This window comes from Anabrus simplex, chromosome 1, assembly GCF_040414725.1.
Source record: "Anabrus simplex isolate iqAnaSimp1 chromosome 1, ASM4041472v1, whole genome shotgun sequence".
NCBI classification, from domain to species: Eukaryota; Metazoa; Arthropoda; class Insecta; order Orthoptera; family Tettigoniidae; genus Anabrus; species Anabrus simplex.
This window is the reverse complement of record NC_090265.1, coordinates 94239797-94264727: the sequence shown is the minus strand read 5'-3', so window position 1 is coordinate 94264727 and position 24931 is coordinate 94239797. Positions and strand designations below refer to the sequence as shown.

At 39.7% G+C, this 24931-nt stretch overlaps 1 protein-coding gene across 1 annotated transcript in view; it reads right to left on the bottom strand.

Annotated features, from left to right (window-relative positions):
* Positions 1 to 24931, bottom strand: part of SMC3 (structural maintenance of chromosomes 3) — a 311725-nt gene that overhangs the window by 249533 nt on the left and 37261 nt on the right. The window contains exon 6 of the mRNA XM_067156456.2: positions 5843 to 5954. Within this exon, the coding sequence (XP_067012557.2) occupies positions 5843 to 5954 (112 nt within the window). The remainder of the gene's footprint in view (positions 1 to 5842; positions 5955 to 24931) is intronic.

Here is a 24931-nt window from a genome sequence, read left to right as displayed (position 1 = left end):
TTACAGAAATACAATCTCAAACAAACTGGCTAGTCATCCAGTCAGCAGTAATAGTACAAATCAGTAATAGGCCACGCTTCAGAAGATCATCACTAAGTCAGCTGAGGAAACAATTGGTTTTGTGAGGAAAAAAAGACAGGACTGGTTTGATGAAAACAATAACGAAATTAAATGTGTGATCAATGCCAAACTGGAAGCCCACCTATCCTATCTTCAAGATCCGTCTTCCAATGTGAAGAAATCACACTTCTTGGAACTTAAAGGAAAATGTCAGGCAAAAATTAGGGAAATTAAGAATAACTGGTGGCAACAAAAAGCTGACAAACTGCAAAGATTATCTGATGCCAGTGACCTGCAAAACTTCGATGCTGGCATAAAGGAGATAAATGGTCCAATTCAATCTTCATCCGGGTCAGTGAAGACTGGTGACAACTCTTTACATTTTAACTGATAATGGAGAAATTTTAGAGCGTTGGAAGGAACATTTCTCTTCACTTCTAAATCGTGCCTTCAATGCTGCTGAGGACTTTCTTCGTAATGTCCCTCAGCAGCCCTAACAATCATGGATGGCAGTTCCACCTACATACAGAGACTTCACCAAAACATTCAATCAACTAAAACCTAGAAAGGCTCCTGGTCCTGATAACATCCCTCTGGAACTGATACAAAATGGAGGTATACCCTTGAAGACTAGACTTTTCACATTCATCCTCTTAATTTGGGAAACTCGAGAAGTACCTAACAACTTGAAGAACGCTACAATCATCACTATCTTTAAGAAAGGCGATCGTAGTGTATGTGAGAACTACCGTGGTATATCGCTTTTGTCAATTGTAGGTAAAATTCTCGCAATAATTCTATTAAACCGGCTCCGAGATATCTCAGAATGGATTTTGCCTGAGTATCAATGTGGTTTCCGAACCTCCAGAGGCACAACAGATATGATCTTCTGTGCTAGACAACTCCAGCTAAATGCAGAGAACAGCAGCAGCCTCTTAGTTAGTTTTCTATGATCTGGAAAAAGCCTTTGATTCAGTACGAAGATCTGCTATGTGGAAAGTATTGAGACATTTTGGATGTTCTGAACATTATGTGAAATTCGTTCAAGCTCTTCATGATGGTATGTCTGGACCGGTTAATCATGGTAACTCAGTATCAGATTCGTTCCCAATCACTCATGGATTGAAACAAGGCTGTGTGCTTGCTCCTACACTCTTTGCACTGTACATGGCTGCCTTGCTGTATGAACCATCTGCAAACAATTTAGGCATGGAGATTAAATTTCGTTTTGACGGAGGCCTTTTCAATCTGGCAAGACTTCGCTCACATAGACGTACTCTGGTTACCCGGGTGACAGAACTGCAGTATGCCAATGACACCGCATCTCCTGCTCTAACACCTGCAGAACTACAACAGTCAGTCAACTGCTTTAAAACTGCAAGTGATCGCTTTGGTCTTGGCATTAATACGAAGAGAAAAAAAAGAAAAAAACTGAAGGTACTTGCACAACCTGCCCCAGGATTAACACTTCCTGAGTTCAGTATTTCCATCTTAGACACAACACTGGAACAAGTTGATCACTTTTCACATCTTGGAAGCATCTTGTCTAAACGGAATATCTGTGAACAAGACGTTGATAAAAGAATTGGGGCTGCTCGTGCAGCATTCGGACGGTTAATGCACAGAGACTTCATGAACGACAACCTAAAACTGCATACCAAACTCATGGTGTACAAAGCTGTTGTCATTTCCACGCTGCTGTATGGCTGTGAAACTCAGACACTCTATCGCCGTGATATCAAAAAACTTGAGCGCTTCCACCAACAGAAAATGAGATTCATCTTGAATATTAAGTGGGAGGACTATGTGACCAACACGGCAGTTCTCAACAAAACGCAGCTAAATAGCATCAAGGCAACAATCATTGCTCATCAAATGGTTAGGCCATGTTCACCACATGGGTAATACCAGGCTTCCCCGCCAAATTCTTTACGGTGAACTTTGCTCTGGCAGTAGACCTCATAAAGCCCCTCCTAAGCATTTTAAGGACCAGCTGAAATACATCTTGAAGGCAACTGGTATAGATATACAGACATGGGAAGAATGTGCTGTGGAACGCTCACTGTGGCGGAACACTACATCCATCGCTGTCAACTTGTTTGAAAGAGAACGCCGCAGACATCAAGAGGCCAAGCGACAAGCAAGAAAACTCCGTCAATTACAACCCCGCCCTCCTCCACCCATTCAGTGTGATTTGTGTGGGCGTATGTTTTATGCCAGGATTGGCCTGTTTATTAATCGTAAACACATCCATAAACTGTGTTGAACTAGTCAATGTATGCAGGAAGAAGTTATATATACTCGGATCGAGTTACAGCCAACGACGAAGAATTGGTAGGTAGCACAAATTAGTTAATGTGTAGCTCGTAACAGTTATCTGTAGAGAAATCAAGAGGTAAAAATTACTTTTTATTTTTTCAGTTTACACAGGGATAAAGAGCACAGCAATACTTGTGCACTACTCAGAATATTTGAATGCTGTAAGTGGGATATAAGTTTAGACCGCTGCACCTTTCAGAAAGTGTATTACAAATTTAAATCCATTGAGTAGGTAAAATGTAAGAATATTTTGAAGAAAAAAAAAAAAAAAAGTCACTAAAATCCGCTGGATTCTGTGATAAACACAAAATACAAGCTTGGACCCAAGTGTTAAAATAATAATAGCACTGACTATTCACATGAGCTCCCACAATCACTTGCCTCTAATCACAAAATCTGAAGAGCCTAAAATTATGTCTAAGCTTCTTTCGCTTATCAAAACAGATCAAATTTTCTTCAAGATGAAAATACCGTATTTTACCAATCCAAGACTGAAGTTTTTCGCAGAAAATCATGTCACATGTCTTCATAGGTCACCTTGCATTTGCGACGGAACAATAATGAACACCACTGGCAGCCACCACGGTAACCACAGTGCCCCCCATCAACACCCTCTATGCGTGCACACAAAACTCGACCTTCAACGTCTGCATCTTCATTATACATCGCTAGCCACAGTAGTCGCTTTTACAGCACCTCTGTGTAACGTCACTGGCTTTGGAAAAATAGTGAAGACAGAATGACATTCTACTAGCCTATATAAAAACGTTTCTCAGAGCTGCAGAAAGACATCAAAACATTAGGCCTACTTTTTTAAGCTAACTGCAAGGTCGACAATGTACCGTACTTCTGAGCTCCAGCTGCGCAGGAACTGTCATTCAAATTGGAATAGCAAAGGTGCAACCCTTAGAACTCTTAAGAAGCCATTGGTTTCTAAGTGGCACAGTTATAACGTGTTTACTGTACCTGACACTTAGTAAAAGTAACCATTTTATTCACAGCAAAAATATTTTCAGAATGGATCACCGTATTGTAGGGATGTGGAACAGGTATTGCCAGCAATTTTCAATGGGTTCTCGTCGATATTATGATGTCGATTTTAAGTTAATGCAGTTGCGTACAGATAGGAAACGGTAATTCTGATTGGTTCCAAACCACTAAAGGAGTGCAACAAGGCTGTACCCTTTCACCATTACTTTTTATCACTGTCATGGATGAAGTCATGAAAGAAATTAAGCAGAAGAAAATATTTTCAGAATGGATCACCGTATTGTAGGGATGTGGAACAGGTATTGCCAGCAATTTTCAATGGGTTCTCGTCGATATTATGATGTCGATTTTAAGTTAATGCAGTTGCGTACAGATAGGAAACGGTAATTCTGATTGGTTCCAAACCACTAAAGGAGTGCAACAAGGCTGTACCCTTTCACCATTACTTTTTATCACTGTCATGGATGAAGTCATGAAAGAAATTAAGCAGAAGAACAATATGGACATCAATGCATTTGCATTTGCAGATGATGTAGTAATTTGGGGAAATACAGAGAAGGAAGTCCAAGAGAGTCTGAACACCTGGAATGAACATTTGAAAGCACACGGATTAACAATAAATAACTGTTACTATGTCTGTCAACAGACAGAAGAAGAAAGGAAAAATAATGCTGGAAGGTACACAACTGGAAACAGTAGACCAATATAAATATCTTGGGTGCATCATTTCAAGTGATAACAGAATACAGCATGAGATTAACAACCGCATTCAAAAATCAGCTCAGTTTTACCATCAAGTTCGGAACCTCCTCTGGAACAAACAAGTTCCCTTAACATCAAAGCAGATTCTATTCCAATCATACTTCACCCCCATAATAACATATGGCCTAGAAACCTGCGCAACAACCCAACAAGCGGACAGCAAACTACAAGCCGCAGAAATGAAGTTCCTACGAACTATGGTACAGAAGACAAAAAGGGACAGGGTAAGGAATGAAAGAATAAGGGAGCAAGCTGGTGTGTACCCATCCCTGAATGAAAAAGTGACAAGGGCCCGTTTGAAATGGTTTGGCCATGTCAAACGAATGGACGATGGAAGGACAGCAAAACAATGGCTACACAGAGTCGTGGCCAGAAAACGACCGGCAGGAAGACCTAGGAAGAGGTGGCTGGACCAAGTGAAAGAGGACATAGGAACAAGAGGAATCAGCTGGGATGTCGTCTTGAGAGAAGAGTGGTACATGGACAGACAGAAGTGGAGAGTGCTCGTAAACCACACCCGGGCAACTGGAGTGGAAAACTGATGATGATGATGATTACTAAACATGCAGAAATGAAGATAAAACTGTATAGCCCCTAGAAAATATGGCATAACTAAAGCCAATGTTCGACGTAACCGTGAAGCTAATGATAGCTTTAAAAAATGTATACTGTAAAACAAATACATTCAGTGGCCCGCAACCAAGACGCTTTACCAAAGTCGAAGATGAAATCGTGAGGTATGTGCGTGATAAACTCGAGGACTGAATGGCCATATCGTGGTGCACTAAACTCGTAGAATTTCAATGTGCCCATTGCTAGCCACTGAAGCCAGCAAAAGTCGGCAAGTAAGACATGTCTAGCGGCAGATGCTTAGTAAGAGTTTTATAGACAACAGTACTTTCATGATGGATCGTCGTATTGTAGAGACATGTGGAGAAAGTAGAGGCAGCAAATTTTCAACAGGTTCTCTTTGATATTATGAAGCCAATTTTAAACGAATGCTTATTAAACAAGCGGAAATAGAGAATAATTGTGCAGACGCAAGAAAATAAGCATAACTAAAGCCAATGTTCGCGCCGGCGTGAAGGTAAAGGTAGTCTAATAATGCATACTGTACAAGAAAGAAATTCAGTGGCCTGCAACACGGACGCTTTAAGAAAGTCTAACATGAAAATGTGAGGTATGTGCACGAAAAACACAAGGTCGAAATGGCCATAACACGAGAAGCGATGCGAATGCAGGCTCACGAATAGGAATTCCCTGAACTTTCAAAGGCAGTATCAGATAACTCCAATGCAAATGACTAGGGAGGTAGGTAGGATTTACTTGATACTTGTGTGCGTTTATTTTATTTTTTCAATTAAATTTAACATTTGTTTGAAATAATATTATGATTTCACAAAGCACTATTTAAGCCTGATTTAATTTGTCTGAAGGAAAAAGTGGGAGTCGTCTGGCATTCAGAGTTGTCTTGGATTTGGAGAAATACGGTAATTCTTTTGATATTATCACTGTGACAAAGTTATTCAATAATTCATCAGATTCAATCATTTAAAAATCCTACTCTGCATTTTACAAAACTGCATACTCTGTCTTAAACAATACTAAGAAAAACTTCTGTCACTGACCAAGAAATATGCCTCAATTAGCCATGCAATAAAAAGAGATACGAGTTTAAAACAGATTCTTCCAACTTCACAAAATAAAGTACCTTTCAAAATGGCTTTGGATTCCTCCCTTCTTTCATCATACACTCTAGTTCCTGCAACTTCTCGGAGTAACTTCAATCGATGTGAATCAGGAGCTGTGGCCATTTGGTTGATCTAAAGCAGGAAGAAACAGAAAATATTTATTAAATAATATCATGAATAATTTATTTTCTAGGAACAAAAAAAGCAGAATTCTTATTAGTAGTCAGATACTAGAAATGAAAAAAAGTACTTGAAACTATTCTGTTCCCTAATAGGAACTTGGGACTGCAACTGCCTTGGTGGATAAGGATTAGAGTTTCTGACACAAAAAACAGGTTCGATCTAGGGCAAGGTAGGTCATTCCTTAAGAGCAAGGGAATATCTTGACAATTCACATCGTTACAAGATACAACCTCACTTTTCCCTATTACAGATTGGAACTTTATTGACGGTTTCCACTATGGTCACTTACAGTTTACCATGCATCTGTCATCTCTAACACAGATTCTCAATTTTTTCGTGCCGCTCCCGACCTTTTAAAATAAGGCAAACAAACCAGCCAACATTGTGAAACAATAACCAACTATGGGACTGCTAGACTGAGAAGAAATTAAGAATGCTGCTGTTCTAAAGTTTTAAATTTCATCAGCGATTTTCCATCACGTGTCACAAGCATTTTGCAGGCACGTTATCTCAGGCTTGGTTTCTCAAACTTTTTTGCTCCCGCTCCCCTCCTAGCCATTCGATGCGATGGTGTTTCCACAAAGGCAGACTTTCGGCCTGAATTTTCGACACAGTGATTTCATCCTGTTTTGAATTGTTATAAAACCAAAATTTTGTAGACTAAGAGATCTGCAACCTCGCTATGAGCACTTATTGTTCATTTCCATCCGCATCATTTGTTTTCATTTTCTTCTTAGGTTAACACAGTTTTTAGATTCAATTATGTTTTGTATTAACCCCGGTTTTCACTGAATTTTATCGCAGCGAGTTGTTTATTGCTCCATATGATGAAGTAAATATTGTATATTGTGCTGTTTTTATTTCAGTCATGTCTCTCTATTGTTTTTTCATTTGTTCCTTCATTTATGCTTTTTGGCACATTTTTAGCTTGTATTATGTAAATTACTTCCAACACCCCACTTTTTTACTGAAGATGGCTCGAACGAGTCAAAACATGTTTGAATCTGATTACTCCATCTAATGATAGAATTATATGATGTATTGAATTAGGAGGATACACTTAATTAACATCGTTGTTGGCATGTAACAGACCTTTTGGTGGCTCATGCAGCACCACCCAACAAAATTACTTGTCAAAACAACTGTCGAGAAACTCTGCTTATGGAGCTAGACAGCAGCACAGTTCCAATACCAAAATTGGTAGGCAGGCAGCCAACTTGGCAACACTTCAGGTCTGCAATGTGCTAGGTGAGGTCATAGGAATATTATTATTATTATTATTATGATCTTAGGAAACCTTCGGTCATCAGCACTAAGCAGTACCGTAGGAAGAAAATGTTTGATAGCACAAGTTATTGCTAGACCCCCCTTATTTTCACAAATAACATAAACATATAGGTAGCATTATAGTACTAGTCCGCCTCTGTGGTGTAGTGGTTAATGTGATTAGCTGCCACTCCCGGAGGCCCGGTTTCGATTCCCGGCTCTGCCATGAAAGTTGAAAACAAATAGTACGAGGGCTGGAACGGGGTCTACTCAGCCTCGGGAGGTCAACTGAGCAGAGGGGTTTCGAATCCCACCTCAGCCATCCTCAAAGGGGTTTTTCGTATTTTCCCACTTCTCCTCCAGGCACCTAAGGCCACGGCCGTTTCCATCCCCCTTCCTTGACTATCCCTTCCGATCCTCCCATCCTCCAACAAGGCCCCTGTTGAGCATACAGGTGAGGCCGCCTGGGCGAGGTAATGGCCCTCCTCACCAGTTTCATCACCATACCCAATGTTCCAGGACACTGCCCTTGAAGCGGTAGAAGTGAAATCCCTCGCTCAGTCCAAGAGAAAACCAACCCTGAAGGATAAACTGATTAAGAAAGAAGGAAAGAAAGAAAGATCATAGTACTATAGGGCTATAATCTATCATTCCCCAAAAATTATATATTTATGTTTGGGACAGCTGGCCTACCTACTTCCGGGGCCCATGAAAGAGAAACATTAAATATCTTTGTGGAGGAAAAAAGTTAAACATGATAAAGATAAATATGACTTCATCTAGTTTTCACAAGTCGAGCTGAGTGGTTCAGACAGTTAAGGTGCTGGCCTTCTGACCCCAACTTGGCAGGTTCGATCCTGGTTCAGTCTGGTGGTAGTTGAAGGTGCTCAAATACGTCAGCCTCGTGTCGGCAGATTTACTGGCACGTAAAAGAACTCCTGCAGGACTAAATTCCTGTACATCGGTGTCTCCGAAAACCGTAGAAGTAGTTAGCAGGGCGTAAAGCCGATAACATTAATTACATTTGGCTTTTAACAAGCTGAGCATATCAGGCAAGAAAAGTGTCCTGATGACATTTTAGTCGTTCAATACAGGAATGTCTTTGGGTGCTGTGACTTTTACTTTTTTTTTTTGCTATTTGCTTTACGTCACACCATCACATATAGATCTTATGGCGACGATGGGACAGGAAAGGCCTAGGAATGGGAACGAAGCGGCCGTGGCCTTAGGTACAGCCTCAGCATTTGCCTGGTGTGAAAATGGTAAACCACGGAAAACCATCTTCAGGGCTGCTGGCAGTGGGGTTCGAAACCCACTACCTCCCGGATGCGAGCTCACAGCTGCGCGCTCCTAACTGCACGGCCAACTCGCCCGGTATTTTTACCCTTCAGTTTATTGACTTGGCTTGTATAACCTAAAACTTAGGCTAAGTTGGATAATATTTTAAACACCAACATCACTATTTTTACCTGTGTGCAATTATGTTATTTATTTCATTAATATTATGATAATTATTATAATTGAGCATTGTTAACTTATATGACCCCAACAGACAAGCATTGGTTTTGTGTAGAGTTATACATTTGTTAAATTCACGTTGTTTCCTTTCATAATGTACACGCCTATTTTTTGTTATATTATAGAGTATTTAGATATAGCCTAAATTTCTTTACAAATTAAGCTCTTCATTAAAGACATAAATAACTGTCGCATGCCAAGATAAATTGGTAGAATTAGAGCTGTCAAAATGGTTCATAACCCCTTTGATTTATTATCTTGACATGGATCACCCAAAATATAGGTTAGGTTTGGAGAATACTTTAATAATCAGCATTAATTAATGCACTGTTTATTACTTTCATATTCCAAGATGTAATTGAAGCATTTAAATAAAGCATCATACATTAAAATTTAAAGTTTACCACTAGAACAGCTGACATGGAAAAGTGATTGAAAATTCAAACAAATTCATCTTACATTAAAATCTTCAAAAAAATAAACTGTAGACTTTTCCGATATATCACCAGCATTTCTCCGGCTCACCAAAATCCATTTCTCCCTAGTTTTAGCGTCTTTGGAACATTTATAAACAATTTGTTTGGGATGGTATGCGATGTGGTATTGCACATCGGAACTCTACACCATTTATAAGTTTTCTGCCTCATTGACTGCGCAGGATTCATCTAAAATATACCACTCAGATTATTATCCAATGTATAGACCTCGAATTTAACTATACCAGATACTAACATAAAGTAGAAATACGCAAAGTGTATCCTGCTTCTCACAGCAGACTATGTGCTATTTCGTCTGCTAATTCAGTCAAGCTGTACGATGACGTCAGACCAATGAGATCGCGGACTTGCGTCAAGTGACAGTTTTCCACATTGATTTAGATTTTTATCATGTTTGGAGTTATTATTTGTACATTCTGATCACATTTTTGAATTCTGCATGAAATTTTGAATCAGATTAGCATATTTTTAATTAAAACCTCGGATCATGCATGTTCCCTATTGTAAGGTAGATGCAATATAAGTGTTTCTTAATGTCTATTGCATGATCTGCGAATGCTGAAAGTCATGACATTCTGCATTTTAACCATTCTACCACTTTTCACTCATTATTATGAGATTGAAGTTTTCTTTTTTTTGCAATTCCTATGCATTTTACCAATTTCTTTTGCGACACTCAACAAATTTTGAACACAAAAAGCGATATATTGCCGAACATCACCCACCAATTGACCACATTGTCATAAAAACTATAAATTTGACCATATTTGTGGCCTATATTGGTCCTATTGGGTACTTACAACGAATCAAGAAATTTAATTGGAATCCACCTTATCAATACCAAACATCTACATGTATAAAATAAGAGTTTTGTCTGTACATTGCTCAGAATTTGAAAGAATGCTATTTCTGTATCGGCCATGTCCACAATAACAAGGAAATGCAATTTTTACTTTTCCGTAATTTCTGTCTGTATGTACACGCATGACTAGAAAACGGCTGAAGAGAATTCAATAAAAATCGGTATGCAAAGTCGGGAAATAAGTCACTACAATCTAGGCAATAAATAATTTTATTCACGCTGATTGAAATGGCAGTTTAGGGGAAGGCCTAAAAATTTTATTCTCAAATATTTATGTTATTAGTGGTGATATCTTAATGAAAATTGGTTAGTAAAGTCGAGGAATAGGTCGCTACAATTTAGGCTATAAATAATTTTATTCACGCTGATGAAATGGTAGTTTAGGGGAAGGCTAAAAATTTTGTTCTTAAATATTCACGTTATTAGAGGTCCTATCTCATTGAAAATTTGTATACAAAGTCGGAGAAGGAGCCACTAAAATTTAGGCTGTACATCATTTTATTCACGCTGAGTGAAATGGTACTTTGGGGGAAGGCCTTAAAATTTAATTCTGAAATATTTATATTATTAGTGGTCGTATCGATAAATACTACATAACGAAAGTCATATAGAATTAAATTTCCGACCATTTATGTCTTAGACATTTCTACCGTACCGGCTATGATAACACAGATATTCATGAATTTTTGTTGCTAAGTCCATATCAACGCCGAGCCACGAGAATATGGGTTAACAGAATTAAATGAGAATCGGTATATAGAGACGGCGAATAAGAAACTACAGTCTAAGCTATAAACAATTTTATCAAAACTAAATTAAATTGTAGTTTAGGGGAAGACACCTAAAATTTAATTTTTAAATACCTAAATTGTAGTTTAGGGGAAGACACCTAAAATTTAACTTTTAAATACCTATGTTATTGGTCCTATCGAAAAGTACTACATGACAAATGTTACAGAGAATACAATTTCCGACCATTATTCAGTTTTACCGTACGGACTACGATAGGAGTGGGATTTCAGAGTCGGAAGAAAACTAAATGTGAAGACCTACAATATCGAAAGCGCATAACATTGATGAACAATAACATTACATTGACCGTTGTTAGTGGCGGTGTTCTTTATCTCTTATGCTGCTTCTCAACTCCGATAGATGGGATTAATGCTGTGTACCGAATATAATAGCTTACTGGCGGAAAATAGCCGGGGAATTAGAAAACTTTCTTCTTTAGCATGCCATTCCTCTGGTTCATACATTTTCTGATACAGCTGGTACGTAACACACCGGTTCATCATAGTATTCCAGCTGTTCGATCCCCACTCTGACGCGCTGTTTTGAATGAGCAGTGTGCATACTTAAGGCAGAGGCTCACTTAGTAGTAGTAGTAGTAGTAGTAGTAGTAGTAGTAGTAGTAGTAGTAGTAGTAGTAGTAGTAGGCCAATGGCCTGGTCTAGAATAACAATTTAGGCCTATTCCAAATTGTAGCACCGCAATTCACTAAATGACACAAAATTCAACCCTGAAAAGAGCTGTTTCTTAAGCTTCCTCCTCCTCACTTTTATTAAATTCTACATTCATTTTATTCCAAATTAGCAGTCAAGAGGAAGTTTCTCCTCTGGCTTGGAGGAGAAATTTGCCTCCAAGTCAGATAGATTTTTCCGCCATCAGTGTATTGAATTGACATTTACCGACTCATCGTGTACTCCTAGGAAATAGATTAGTAAAATGGCATGATTTTTGCCCTAGGAGTCTCCACATCCTCCCCGCTGAAAAAAAAAAAAAAAAAAAAAAACAGAGTGTTCACGGATCACGGCTGTCTGCGGCTTGGTCATCCCAGCTCTGAAACTTTGGACTGTAATATCGGGAGCTTAGACTTGTTCGTTAAAAGTGAGAAAATGTGTGGTTTGTGATTTGGTGAAGTATTTCATATCAAAGAATTGCTTTTAATTGCGTCATTCCTACTGACGTCACTGTAATGTTTGTTCTCTTCACTTGGGAAAACCAGTAAGACAGTCTTTTTGAGGATGTAAAAAGACAGGTGGAGAGTGACTGTCAACCATTAAAATGAAAGCTTCCCAACCTTATTGTGACTCTTATTGTGACTGATGGTATGCAAGCGGGTCTACCATTACGGTGAAAATTCCCTAACTCAGTCTTCATATGATAAAATATGTTTGGTGACATCGCCATCACGTTTCTAGGGTAACGTTAAGAGCTTTGCAATTTAATACAATCTTGCTCACAACGTGTACACTACCTAACCTAGAATTCTGTATACAATCTAGAATTCCGTAGCAAAGCACGGGTACATCAGCTAGTACTATAATATAACAAACACTATCTTTATTTCATATTACGTACATGTTTAGAGAACCAATCCTTCTATTCTTCAGCCAACGTAACATACAGTACAAATCCGCTATAACGAGTACGGCATATAAAGAGAACCCCATTAACAGTTTGATTACAGTGAAACCTCGATTATCCGTTCCCCGAAACTACGTTTTCCCGTAATATTCGTTCAAACTACGTGGTCCCGCGAGCATCTCATTTAAAACCTGTATTAAAAATCCCGCGTTATCCGTTCCTCGAAGAAACGATTTCCCGCATCAACCGTCCAGAAATTTCAGTCCCATCAACGCTAAATCCTCGATCAAGCGTTTTTCAAGATTTCGAGAATGGACAGCAGGAATCGAATTTGCGAGTCTAGCGTATTTTAATATCGTCGGATATCTTGCGCGATCATACTTACGGAACATTCTGTACCAGGCTAACAATGAAGGTCTCCGCCAACTTGCGCTTTGTTAAGAGCTTTCTGTTGAATGTTTCGTTCAGTTGGCTGTGTTACTAGCTGGTGAAAACCAACAATTTACGCAGACGAGTTTCGGTTTGCTTACACAGTGCAGTATTGAAATGACGCGACCTGTAAAGCATGTGAAAACCCTGCAAGAAAAACTTCAGATTATAGAGGAAGTTGAAAGAAATCCATCAGAAAAAAAAGTTGACATCGCGAAATGTTTAGGCTTACCTGCTTCGACACTGAATACAATAATAGGGAAAAAACAAGAGATACGGGAACAAGTAAAAAAGTGTGGATCCTCTGCAAAGAATGGACAAACGGGGAAGGAATCGAGATATTCTAAAATGGAAGCAGTTCTCTTTTCTTGGTATCAGCAAGCTCGGGCGTCGAGAATTCCTGTGGATGGTAACATTTTGCGCGTAAAAGCTCGAAGCATCGCTGCAAGAATGGGTATCAAAAATTTTTCCGCTTCGAATGGATGGATTTCCCGGTTTAAGGAGCGTCACGGGCTGGTGTATAAAAAGCTCGCCGGCGAGAGTGCTGCAGTTGACGGTTCGGCTGTGGAAGATTGGGGGGAAAATCTCCCAGAGCTGCTTGAAGGATACGAACTGAAGAACATCTATAACGCGGATGAAACCGGCCTATTTTTCAACTGTTTACCGGATCGCACGCTGGCTCTTAAAGGAGAATCTTGTCATGGAGGCAAAAATGTGAAGGACCGCATAACTGTTTTGTTGTGCTGTAACAGTGACGGGTCAGACAAACGTATCCCTATCGTTATAGGCAAAGCAGCGAAACCGAGATGCTTTAAGAACGTGAAGAAGTTACCAGTGCGATACTACGCGAACGGTAAAGCTTGGATGACCACTTTTTTGGATTTTCTTCACGGACTGGATGCTTCTATGGGTGCTCAAGCGAGAAAAATAGTTTTGTTTGTAGATAACTGTGCCGCCCACCCGCAGGAACTTTCTTTCTTACGAAATGTGAAAGTTATTTTCTATCTCCCGAACTGTACCAGTGTCCTTCAGCCTCTGGATGCGGGGGTGATAAAGTGCTTTAAAGGGTACTACCGCAAGCAGCTGGTGCAAAGGGCTGTGTGTATGTTGGACGCCGGGAAAGAAGTGAAGACGAAGTTCAGTATTCTACAGGCAATCCACTTTGTTGTGTCAGCATGGTTCCACGTTTCGCCCTCCACCATTCAAAATTGTGTTCATAAATGTGGCTTTGGCGAAAGCAGAGACACGAACGACACCAACACCGGCAGCGGCAGCGAAGAACAACTTTTCAGTGAGGACTGGGAGAAGCTCGCGCCGAGAGCTGTTAACTTCGAGACGTACGCTACAGTCGATAGTGAGCTCGCCACTTGTGGTGTAAAGCCGGCTTTACATTTACGAGTAACTCTTATACGAGTAGGCTACTCGGACTGACTCGGATAAGAAATCATAAATGTAAACGATGACTCGTACGTACTCGTAGCTCGTATACGAATAGCAATCAAAGTAGAGAGGCTTCCGACTTGCATCCGAGTTAGACTGTTTTAAAAATGGCGGAGACTAAATACTGCAGTTCGTGAAAATCTGGAGGAGTTCATTAATTTATACTACAGAGCGGAGTGCCTGTGGAATGTTAAGTGTTCTCAATATCGGGACATCAATGCGAGAAATAAGGCCTATGAAGTTAAACATAACTACGGATCTAGTTAAAAAGAAAATCAACAACTTTTGGAATGAACAAGGAAAAAGTTGAGGCTGATACACGCGTCAAGAATTCTAATGATTTGAAGCTATCTCCAGTAGCTAAAAATCTGAGTCACTGCCAGTTCAGCTAAGAATTGATACAACTTCTCATCTGAGTGTTTTCTTTGGGGATATGAGGGGCAACCTAGAAAAAATTAATTACTAATAATATGCCAGTATTTAGCATATCGGTACCGGTATTATAAAAGTCATTTCGTCCACTTACCAAAAGGTACAACATTTCAAATGTACTAAAATCCATCCTTAAGAAGTCTCTATAACCATCTCCTCCCTCGTTTAATAAATCAGCTAATAAATGTTCCTGTATTCCAAAAACGGGTCTTTTCTTCAAGGATTCTTTAACCCAAAAGCTCCTGACTTTTTTCGCTTCATTCTGTTGTCTTGTTTTAAAACACAACAGCAAGATACCAGCCATAGTAAGACGTTTTCATCTGCTTGGAGCGATATTGGAAACTGTACTCTTATACGAGTAAGCACCATAAATGTAAACGCGTTTCCTACTCGTATACGAGTTACTCGTAAATGTAAAGCCGGCTTAAAGAGCATAGAACAGCTGTGTGATGATGCTACTGCCACAGCCAGTGCTAGCGCCGTGCAAGAGATCGCGAGCGAGGGGGAAGACGAAGATGAAATTGAACCCCTGCCAACGTTTGCAGAAGCATTAGCCGCCTTTGACAAAATTCGCGACTATATTACTGCGTATGACACAGACAGCAGCGAACTACAGAACGTTTTAAATATTGAGGGAGCACTGTACCGTGTTAAGGCACGACAAAACAAAAAACAACCGACGATTAACGACTGTTTCACTACAAAGTGACTACTGTATACTGTGACTGAAGAAATGGCAATTTAAGTGTTTTGTGTGTGTGTTGTGTGTGCAGTACGTAACCTATATGTGTGCGATGTGACACTTTATTTTTGTGAGTGCGAGAGTGTTTCATTACATCTTCTGGGATTTAATGTATTTTGGTATCATTTTTGTATTTGTGCGTTGTGATTAGCTTACTTGATTATGTGACTGGACCTTTTACAACCTATGCTTATTTACGTGTTTTCAGCGATCTTTCCTAACTATAATACCACAGGTAGGTTCATGTGAACTGTACCAGTAATTATGCCTATCATGCAAGCCACATTTCTCGCCTGTTTATCGGTAAAAAAAAATCATTAATGGAAAGTACCGAGGCCTAAAACATGGGAGAACTCGAAGTTAAATTTCGCGCCGTAAGTTCGTAATACAGCACGAAAACCTTTACTGATAAATAAGTTACATTGTTCTTTTTTAGGTTATTAAAACGAAGTCTTCTAATTTACATGAGACTGTCGTCAGATAACGATTACCGGTACTGTAAATAACTGCACCTGTTCCAATTAGATTTATTCAAGGTAAAAAAACAGAGGTAGCTACCGTAGACGTTTTTAAGTCGTCAATTAAGTGACTGGATTATAATGTTGTTTTCCCGATCGGCAGCAATAGTGAAACTGGAGTCTCAGATATGGTTTTAAATTTCTTAGATATCAATATAATTCTGATAACTTCTTTAGTAGAATATTTTTCGATGAGCTTGACTGATGAAAGTTGCTGGCCTGAAAGACGTTTTCACGGGAAAGTGACGAAGTTTCTCGGTAAAACTGAATTTAAAATATAAAGTTTTTAAACTAATGTATTTAATGCAGGCGTTTTTGTACAAATAAAATGATATATATTTCATTACTGTGAAGTACAGTCAAACTGTTGATGGTTTTAATTCGTTCCCGGATTTTCCGATTTCCCGTATCGTACGTTTTTTCCCCAGGTCCCTCCAAAAACGGAGAATCGAGGTTTCACTGTACCAGGAAGTAGCCAGGGCATTTAAACCTCCAGCCCAGCCATTTATAAAAGTCCTTGCCTGCCAGTCCTGCCTTCTGCACTGTGGAACTAAAATATATACTACTCCTATATTACGCTTTGAAATAATGTACTTTTTTTTTTTTCCTATTGGCTTTACGTCGCACCGACACAGATAGGTCTTATGGCGACAATGAGACAGGAAAGGGCTAGGAGTGGGAAGGAAGCGGCCGTGGACTTAATTAAGGTACAGTCCCAGCATTTGCCTGGTGTGAAAATGGGGAAACCACGGAAAACCATCTTCAGGACTGCCGACAGTGGGGTTTGAACCCACTATCTCCCGAATACTGGCCGCACTTAAATGACTGCAGCTATCGAGCTCGGTAAATGTAAAAATTAGAACATCCCTGGGGATGGGATTCTAGTATGATTTTAAGGTGGGATATCTGGTGTCACATGCTCCAGGGTGCAGAGGGTCACCACACTTCCTGCAGTACCACCTCGTGTCACATTCTTTTTTCTTCTTCAGACAAACTCTACACTTTCTTGTCGGGTAAGGGTCACTTTTCAGTGGTGGAAACTTGAGCAGAATATGTTCATTCACTTTTCCATCTAGATGTGATGGGGATCTTTAGCTGGTGCTCTTCGTGGGGGGGTCTGGTGAATAGAATGTGGTGGGGTGGATGCTAGTGATGACGTGTCGGAGAGAGCTGGAGAGGCTGTTCTGACCTGTGTTGGGGCTGAGATTGGGACAGTGGCAGAAGGATTATGACCTTCAAGATAATATCTGGAAACTGTCTGTATGAACTGTAGACAGATTATTTTTGTCTGGGTACTGGACTTCTGGAAGAGACGGAAAGAATTAAAGAGGGGGCACTCTAGTAAATAGAAGAAAACCTTTTTTGGCTATTTACAAGTTTTTCTCATGAAGGGATAAGAGCAAGGTATTGGTCAGCTGTGTCTGTTCCATGCATGTGCTAATTGTAATCTGCAATGGATACTGGCTACATTGTTTTTCTGCCGAACTTTGAAGTGACTTCGACCATTTTAGCAGAATGCAGGGATGAAATCATTGTGATTATTTTCTTGTCCATCCAAGAGACAAGAAGAATTTCCCCATCACGTTTTGAATGTTATTTCCCCTCTTTTCAAGGATTTTTGTTGGTCCTTAAGCTCCTTTGGTACTCCCCTGTTTTGCCTGATTGTCCCACAAACGGTAGTATTTGTTCACATAAGGTTTTTGCAAGAGCAATACTGCTGAACAGAATACCCTAGGCCTAAATATGGACTGAGAAGTAGGACAATACTAGTTAAGGCCATTGAACTTGCATCATAAATAAGCAATTTGCAAATATAACCAGTTTTTCATTCACACACCATCCTAACCATAATGCCATACTTAGTTATTTTAGATGGATTTTAAATTCAAAAACGTAACCAGTCTCTCAAAGCAAGCATGCCCTCATCTAAAGCAATCTTCCGGTCAGGAGTGTACACCACTGAAAACTGATCCGCTATCGCTAAAATGTAAAAACATCATGATACTTTTGAACCTGTTCCTGGACACTGTCTTGGAAAATACAGGCGTTGAAAACACGGGACCTTCGGTCCAGCACATTTTTAGATCTGGCTTCTGTATAATTCCGGTAACTATCATCAAACCGATAAACTGTTTGATTTCGATCAATGACACAGGTTTCCAAATTGATAGACTGAATATTTAGTGAATGGACGTGGTGTGCTACTGATAAACTGCTGTGCATATAAGTTAGTCTGTTCACAAACATACGCAAAATACTGTCACTGATAAATACATTTACAAATGACATTATATCTTCATTGTTTGGAAACTCTACATTTAGGCCTACATTTCCTAAAAACTCGTGTAAAGGGGGAGAATAGCTCGGAGAGATGTCGGATAAATGAACCCTGTCTGGTATTTCAATGTTATCGCGCACTATTTTTTTGTCCTCATCACTTTCACTATCTAAATCTGGGATGAGTTCATCACCAGAATCGTCATTATAAATCATATCAACAGCCTCTTCAACAGATATAAACTTACTGCTCGCTATACTGTGTCTTGCTAGTGGCAATAACACAACAACACTGGAGGCAAGAGCGCGGGCTTGGAATGTGCTGGGGGAAAAAAAAAAATTGCTGGTTGATTCTAGGCAGGAATTACAGTTCTGACATATGTTTACGAAGGTCAGAACGTTAATCTAACTACCATCTATGAAAGATAGAAGGAACTACGATCCGCAATGTGGTTTTAAACTTGAAATTTTGGCGCAAGTTCTTATCCGCCTTAAGGCAGACACGGGAGAATATACTGGTGATGTGTTATCCGCCTTAAGGTGCCTACCGGAGTCAATGTGTTAAAACAGAGGTTTATGTCTGTCCCCTTCAAAATTCCCATATTAAAACTGTGTATTATCCTTCAGTTGTAGTGAGAGTCCTATCACTGACGCATGTGTTATTATGTTAATATAGATGTTGATTCCCATAGAGAATCTGAAATATTTGTCCCGAATTAGTAAATTTATAATACCAATATAAATGATCCGTTATCGGACATTACAAATTTTCCAGCTAACTCATTCCTGGCTGCCAGCTTTCGCTAAGTTGAGCTCATCAGTTGGTACTTAGCACACCCATCAAGACGCATGGCTAGTGCATACCGTGGAAGCCACTTCGTAGGCTACTTGAAGTCACCGGCAGTGCCAATGCACTATGAGGGTCTTTGTCTCATTACCAAAAATTGATGCCTGCTTGGCCATCATATGATATAGATGTTGATTCCCATAGGGAACCTGAAATATTTGTCCCGAATGAGTAAATTTATAATACCAATATAAATGGTCCGTTATTGGACATTATAAATTTTTCCCTATGGGTATCAACATCTATATCAGGGCCTCTCAAACGCCCAAAATCTAACGCGTGCATATTGAGGCGCAGAGTTCCAGTGCACAATGCATCGGTCCCATTCGGCTAGGCTCGGACAAACGCTTTGTCTCTGGGCTACTCGGCTAAGCTCAGCTCAACTCGGCTCGGAGCGCTGCGGAACAAGTGAGGAAGAGGGAGACAGACGGAGCGAGCGAGACAGGCGTGGGGAAGGAAAGAGACAGCGCTATTGCTCCAAATCGAGGAGTGGGGGTCTTCACTCCAACCAAGCGAAGTCGTCTTTTGCACCGTGCACAGTGCATGCACTCTGAGAGGCCCTGATCTATATCATCTGTTGGCCAAGCAGGCACCAATTTTTGGTAATGAGACAAAGTCTCTCATAGTGCTGCAAGTAGGCTACGCAGTAGCCTCCACGGTATGCACTAGCCATGCATCTTGCTGGGTGTGCTAAGTACCAACTGATGAGCCCAACTTAGCAAATGGGGGCGAAATGCTGACAACCAGGAATGAGTTAGCTGGAAAATTTATAATGTCCAATAATGGACCATTTATACTGGTATTATAAATTTACTCATTCGGGACAAGTATTTCAGGTTCCCTATGGGTATCAACATCTATATCTGCAGTTGTAAACTCGTTAAAAATATAGGCTGAAGTAAACAATCGCTTAATTTTAATGCTAAATACTGCAATTCACCATCAGAATGCTGGCTGGCAGGGTAGGTGGTGGTATACAATTTCTAACCACTAGATTGTGTGCCAAAAGCCTGGCTTAAATTCCAAACCTCTTTGCAGTGCTCATATAGAGTGAGGGCACAACACCGTTGATGGTGATTCGTCCATCGGGCGGAGACGTTAAGCCTTGAGCAGACCCCTTGGTGCTATTCAAGAGGAGTAGGCTATGTGCCGGCACAGGGTTTCACCCTCTCCCTTCTTACTATCGTATATCAAGTCATTCATTTCATCTCATAACTGCTCTGATAAAGTTGATGTGAGGAAGGGCATCCAGTCATAAAAATTTGCCACAACAGATTCATCTCACCTTGTACCCAACCCCGTAGAGCAACGGGACATGGGTTGGACAAGCAAACACTACAATTCAGTAAGAATGGGGTACACCTCAAGATGTGGCAGAGTTCATCATTGATTTCAGTGGTTAGTTTATATTATCTTGAGTCTGGTTAAATTTCGGTAAGGCTATTCCCATAGAAATTTATAGCGAATAGGTTATCACTAGTGCTAGGATTCTGATGATTTTGCATTATTTTTTTGGTAAGTCTGACACATTGCTCAAATATACCATATTTACTTGAGTATTAGACCCCTTTTCTCCCATTTTTACAGCCAAAAATAGTAAAGTTGGGTCCAAAATGCCATAACCTCAAAATTTTGTGCAAGGAAAACATGGCTTCTAGGCTATAAAGAGCTATAAATTGTACGTATAAACATTCAATACCATTATTTAACAAACTTAGAATGTATTTAAGTTATACTGGCTATTTTCGTCGGAAGGCAGTATTTCTAAACGTAAAAAGACAAATTATGAACACGACTTTCAGGTCTATGGTACATATAAAAGTCTGTTTTAGTTACTCATATCACGTCATTCGTTACATCTCATTAATTCCTCTGGTGAGGTTGACGTCAGGAAGGGCATACGACCGTAAAAACTCGCTACAAAGATTTGTCTCACTTCATACTCAACCCCGTAGAATAAAGGGATAAGGGTATCATGTTATCATATAATTAAATATTGATACAAAAGAACTTAATGGCCAGTCATTTGTCCCTTGTCAGTTCAGCAGTAGGTCTACCACACAGTAATAAACCTCATCACTGCTTTCATTTGAATTATCGCCTTGCGCCGCCAACTTCCCTGCCCTGCTACCAGCGCCTTGGCGTGTCGGCATTCCAAGTGACATCATCTTCAGTGCCATCTCGTCAGTCACGTCAGCCATGCTTCATTCTCTTTGAGCCATGCACTGCAATCAAGAGCATACGAGGTCCCGTCTTTTTGAACTTTTTAAAAATAATTTTGTTCCAGCCTATAGAGTCTAAACAGTGTAAATCTATTCCCAAATTGTTTCTGAAGATGGTCTCTGATATTCCCAGTTGGTGTATATGTAGCAGAAGCCACTCCTTCCGAATAAAGCTGTGCTATAGAAGGCGTGCCAAACCATCAGCTGACAACTAGCGTATGTTACGAGTTGTACTTCCGAATGTAATACATAATAACTGCGGCTGTTGAAACAGAGACCCTTATTTTTAAGTACACTTCATTACAAGATATTAGAATCATTCCGTATTGACGGTTTTCACTTTACAATGGCGAAAAATGAAAGTATCCTCCAAATCAATACATCATATATTCCGTCATTAGACGGAGTAAACAAGATCAGACATGTTTCGGCTCGTTTGAGCCATCTTCAGTGAAAAAAATTAGGGGGGTTGGAATAATTTACATAATATGAGTTGAAAAAATGCTAAAAAACATAATGAAAGCGCAAATGAAAAAACAAACAAAAGAGAGCCTATACGGAAACAAAATTAGCACAAATATACAATATTTACATCAATATGCAGAGCAAAAAACAACTTATTGTGACAAAATTCAGTGAAACAGGTGTTAACTTGAAATAATAATAGATACTAAAAACTGCGTTAACCTAAGAAACAAGGGAATGAGAAAACAAATGATGTAGATGGAAATGAATGATAGTAGCACATGGTGAGGTTGTGGACCTCATAGTTTACAAACTATTGGTTTATAAAAATCACAAAACAGTTTGAAATCGCTGTCAAAATCATCTTAGTGGAAATCCATCACTCAAACTGGTCAGGAGGAGAGCGGGAGCAAACATTTTGAGAGAAACCAAGCCTGAATTAACCTGCAGGCGAAAAGCCTGTGATAAGGAGAAAAAACACCATGAAATTTAAGGCTTTAGAAATAGCAGCATTCTCAATATCTTCTCAATCTAGCGGTCCCTTTCTTCATTATTGTTTCATAATGTTGGCTGGTGTTTTGCCTTATTATAGAGGGGTCGGAAGAGCCGCATATAAAAATATGAGAAGCTGTGTTAGGTGGAAGATAGATGCATAGTAAATTGTAGTAATCTAGTGGAAACCGTCAATGAAGTTCTAATCTGTAATGGAAAAAAATGAGGTTGTATGAGAAACATGGGTTGATAAGTAAAAAGTGTGGAATGGTAGTGAAGAATGCTTAAACTTACGGTGTGCAGTAGGTGGTGTCCTCTCTAGTGGCCTGGCTTTCTCAAAGTAACGGTCTCGTTCGCGTGATCGAGTCTATTGTTGGTTCGGCTGTGTTTGCTAGGATGGAAGGAGCGGAGGGGGAAGGGGAGGTGCAGGGCTGGTTTGAGGAAGGGAGGGGTGTTGAGTTGGAGAGATGGAGGTGGGTTTGTTTGGCAAATATAAGGAATGAATGTTTCAAGAGGATGTTAGTTTACTCACTGACTTCTAAAGCTCGAATGGCGTGGCCTTCTCAAAGTGACGGTCTCGGTCGCGTGATCGAGTCTATTGTTGGTTGGCTGCATTTGCTAGGTTGGAAGGAGCGGAGGGGGAGGGGGTTGGTGTGGGGAGAAGGGGGGGGGGGGAGTGGTGGTGAGTCGGGGAGATGGAGGTGGGGTTTGTTTGTGTTATGGAAATTCTGACAAATGTATGGGATGAATGTTTCAAGTAGAATGTTCTTTTTCTCGCTGACTTCATTTAAATTGTGAGTGGGGTTCATAAACTGATCTAAATCGATGTGGATGCTCTCGAGAATGTTGAGCAAGGTGCCTTTTTGCTCATAATGCAAGATCTTCAGGTCTTTATCTATCGAAGTGTATTTGTGGCAGGATGCTTTATGGTGTTCGCTCATAGCTGAAAAACGATTATATTTGAGAGCGTTGCGATGTTCGGCGTATCTTATGACAAAATTGCGGCCTGTTTGACCTATGTAGCTGGAATTACAGGATTGGCACTTTAATTTGTAAACTCCGGAGTTCAAATATTTGTTGTTGATGTTGCTATTGTTCTTGTTGACAGTGTGTGGATTGAAAATGAGTTTGGAGTTGGTGTGGGAGGTTCTGTAAGCTATTTTGATGCTGTGTTTCTTGAAAATGTTAGAAATGTGGTAAATGCTACTATTATTGAAAGTGAATGTGGAAAATTTTTCTTTTGGAGCGGAATCTTTAACTAGGGTAGTCTTGGGTCTGCTTTTGTATCTATTGATGATTCTGCTGATGAAGGTTCTATTGAAACCATTGTGTTCTGCAATGCTGTAGATGGTATTAATTTCTTTTTTGTAATTCTTGCGAGATAAAGGGATAGTTAATGCTCTGAGGACCATGCTATTGTAAGCTGCTTTTTTTATGTATGTCTGGGTGCACAGAGGTCTGATGGATGGTATTGATGGTGTGGGTGGGTTTCCTGTATATATTGAAGGATAAAGTGTTGTTGCTGTTGCGCCTAATGGTTAAGTCCAGGAAATTAAGGGCTTTATTGTTTTCTGACTCTATGGTGAATTTTATATGTGGGTCAATAGAGTTGAGAAATCCAAGTACTGTGTTGCTGTTAGTAACGTGGGAGTCTAAAATAACAAAGGTGTCATCTACAAAGTGTGTCCAGTGTTGAATGCCATTGATCTTGCCAATGATGTGAGAATGTTCTAAATGATCAATGTAGATGTCTGCAAGGATTCCTGAAGCTGGTGACCCCATGGGAAGACCTATTTGTTGGTAAATGACATTGTTGAAAGTGAAGAAATTGTTGTTCAAAGTAAATTCAAGAATTCGAATAAATTCATCTATTTCGCCTATACTTAAATTGCTGAATTTGGAGAGATTGTTTTTGATCAATTGTACGGTGCTGTTAACGGGAACATTAGCGTACATGTTGGTAATATCAAAAGAATGCAGAGTGTGGTGTTTGGATAAATTAAAGTGTTTGATCTTATTGCAGAATTCTAAGGAGTTCTTTACTGATGTGTTGGCTTGAAAACGATAGTGTGACTTGAGGAATTTGTGAATGAATCGGGATACTTCATAGGTCGGACTGTTTCTGAAATTGATAATGGGTCTTATGGGGATGTCTGTTTTATGGATCTTGGGTAGCGCTTTGGCTGTGGGAAGTTTCGGATTCATGATAATCATTTTGGATTTTTCATGGTCATTAAACAGAAATGAAATGTTCTTGATGATGGTTTTTAGGTCTCTTTGTATTTTATTAGTTGGATCTTTTTTAGAGGTTATGAAGTTGTTGTCTGCAAAAAACGTGTGTGCTTTATTAACATAGTCACTTTTGTCCACGATTACGGTAGCATTTCCTTTGTCGGCTTTTGTTATAATTAAGTCGTTTTGTTTCACTTTTTCTTAAGTTTGTTTACTTTAGCTACGTGCACTGTGTTGGGTTTAATGGTTTGTGGTTGATTGAGGATGGAAGATAGCTTGTGTTTGACTTCATATCGGACCTCTTCTTGTATATTTATTGG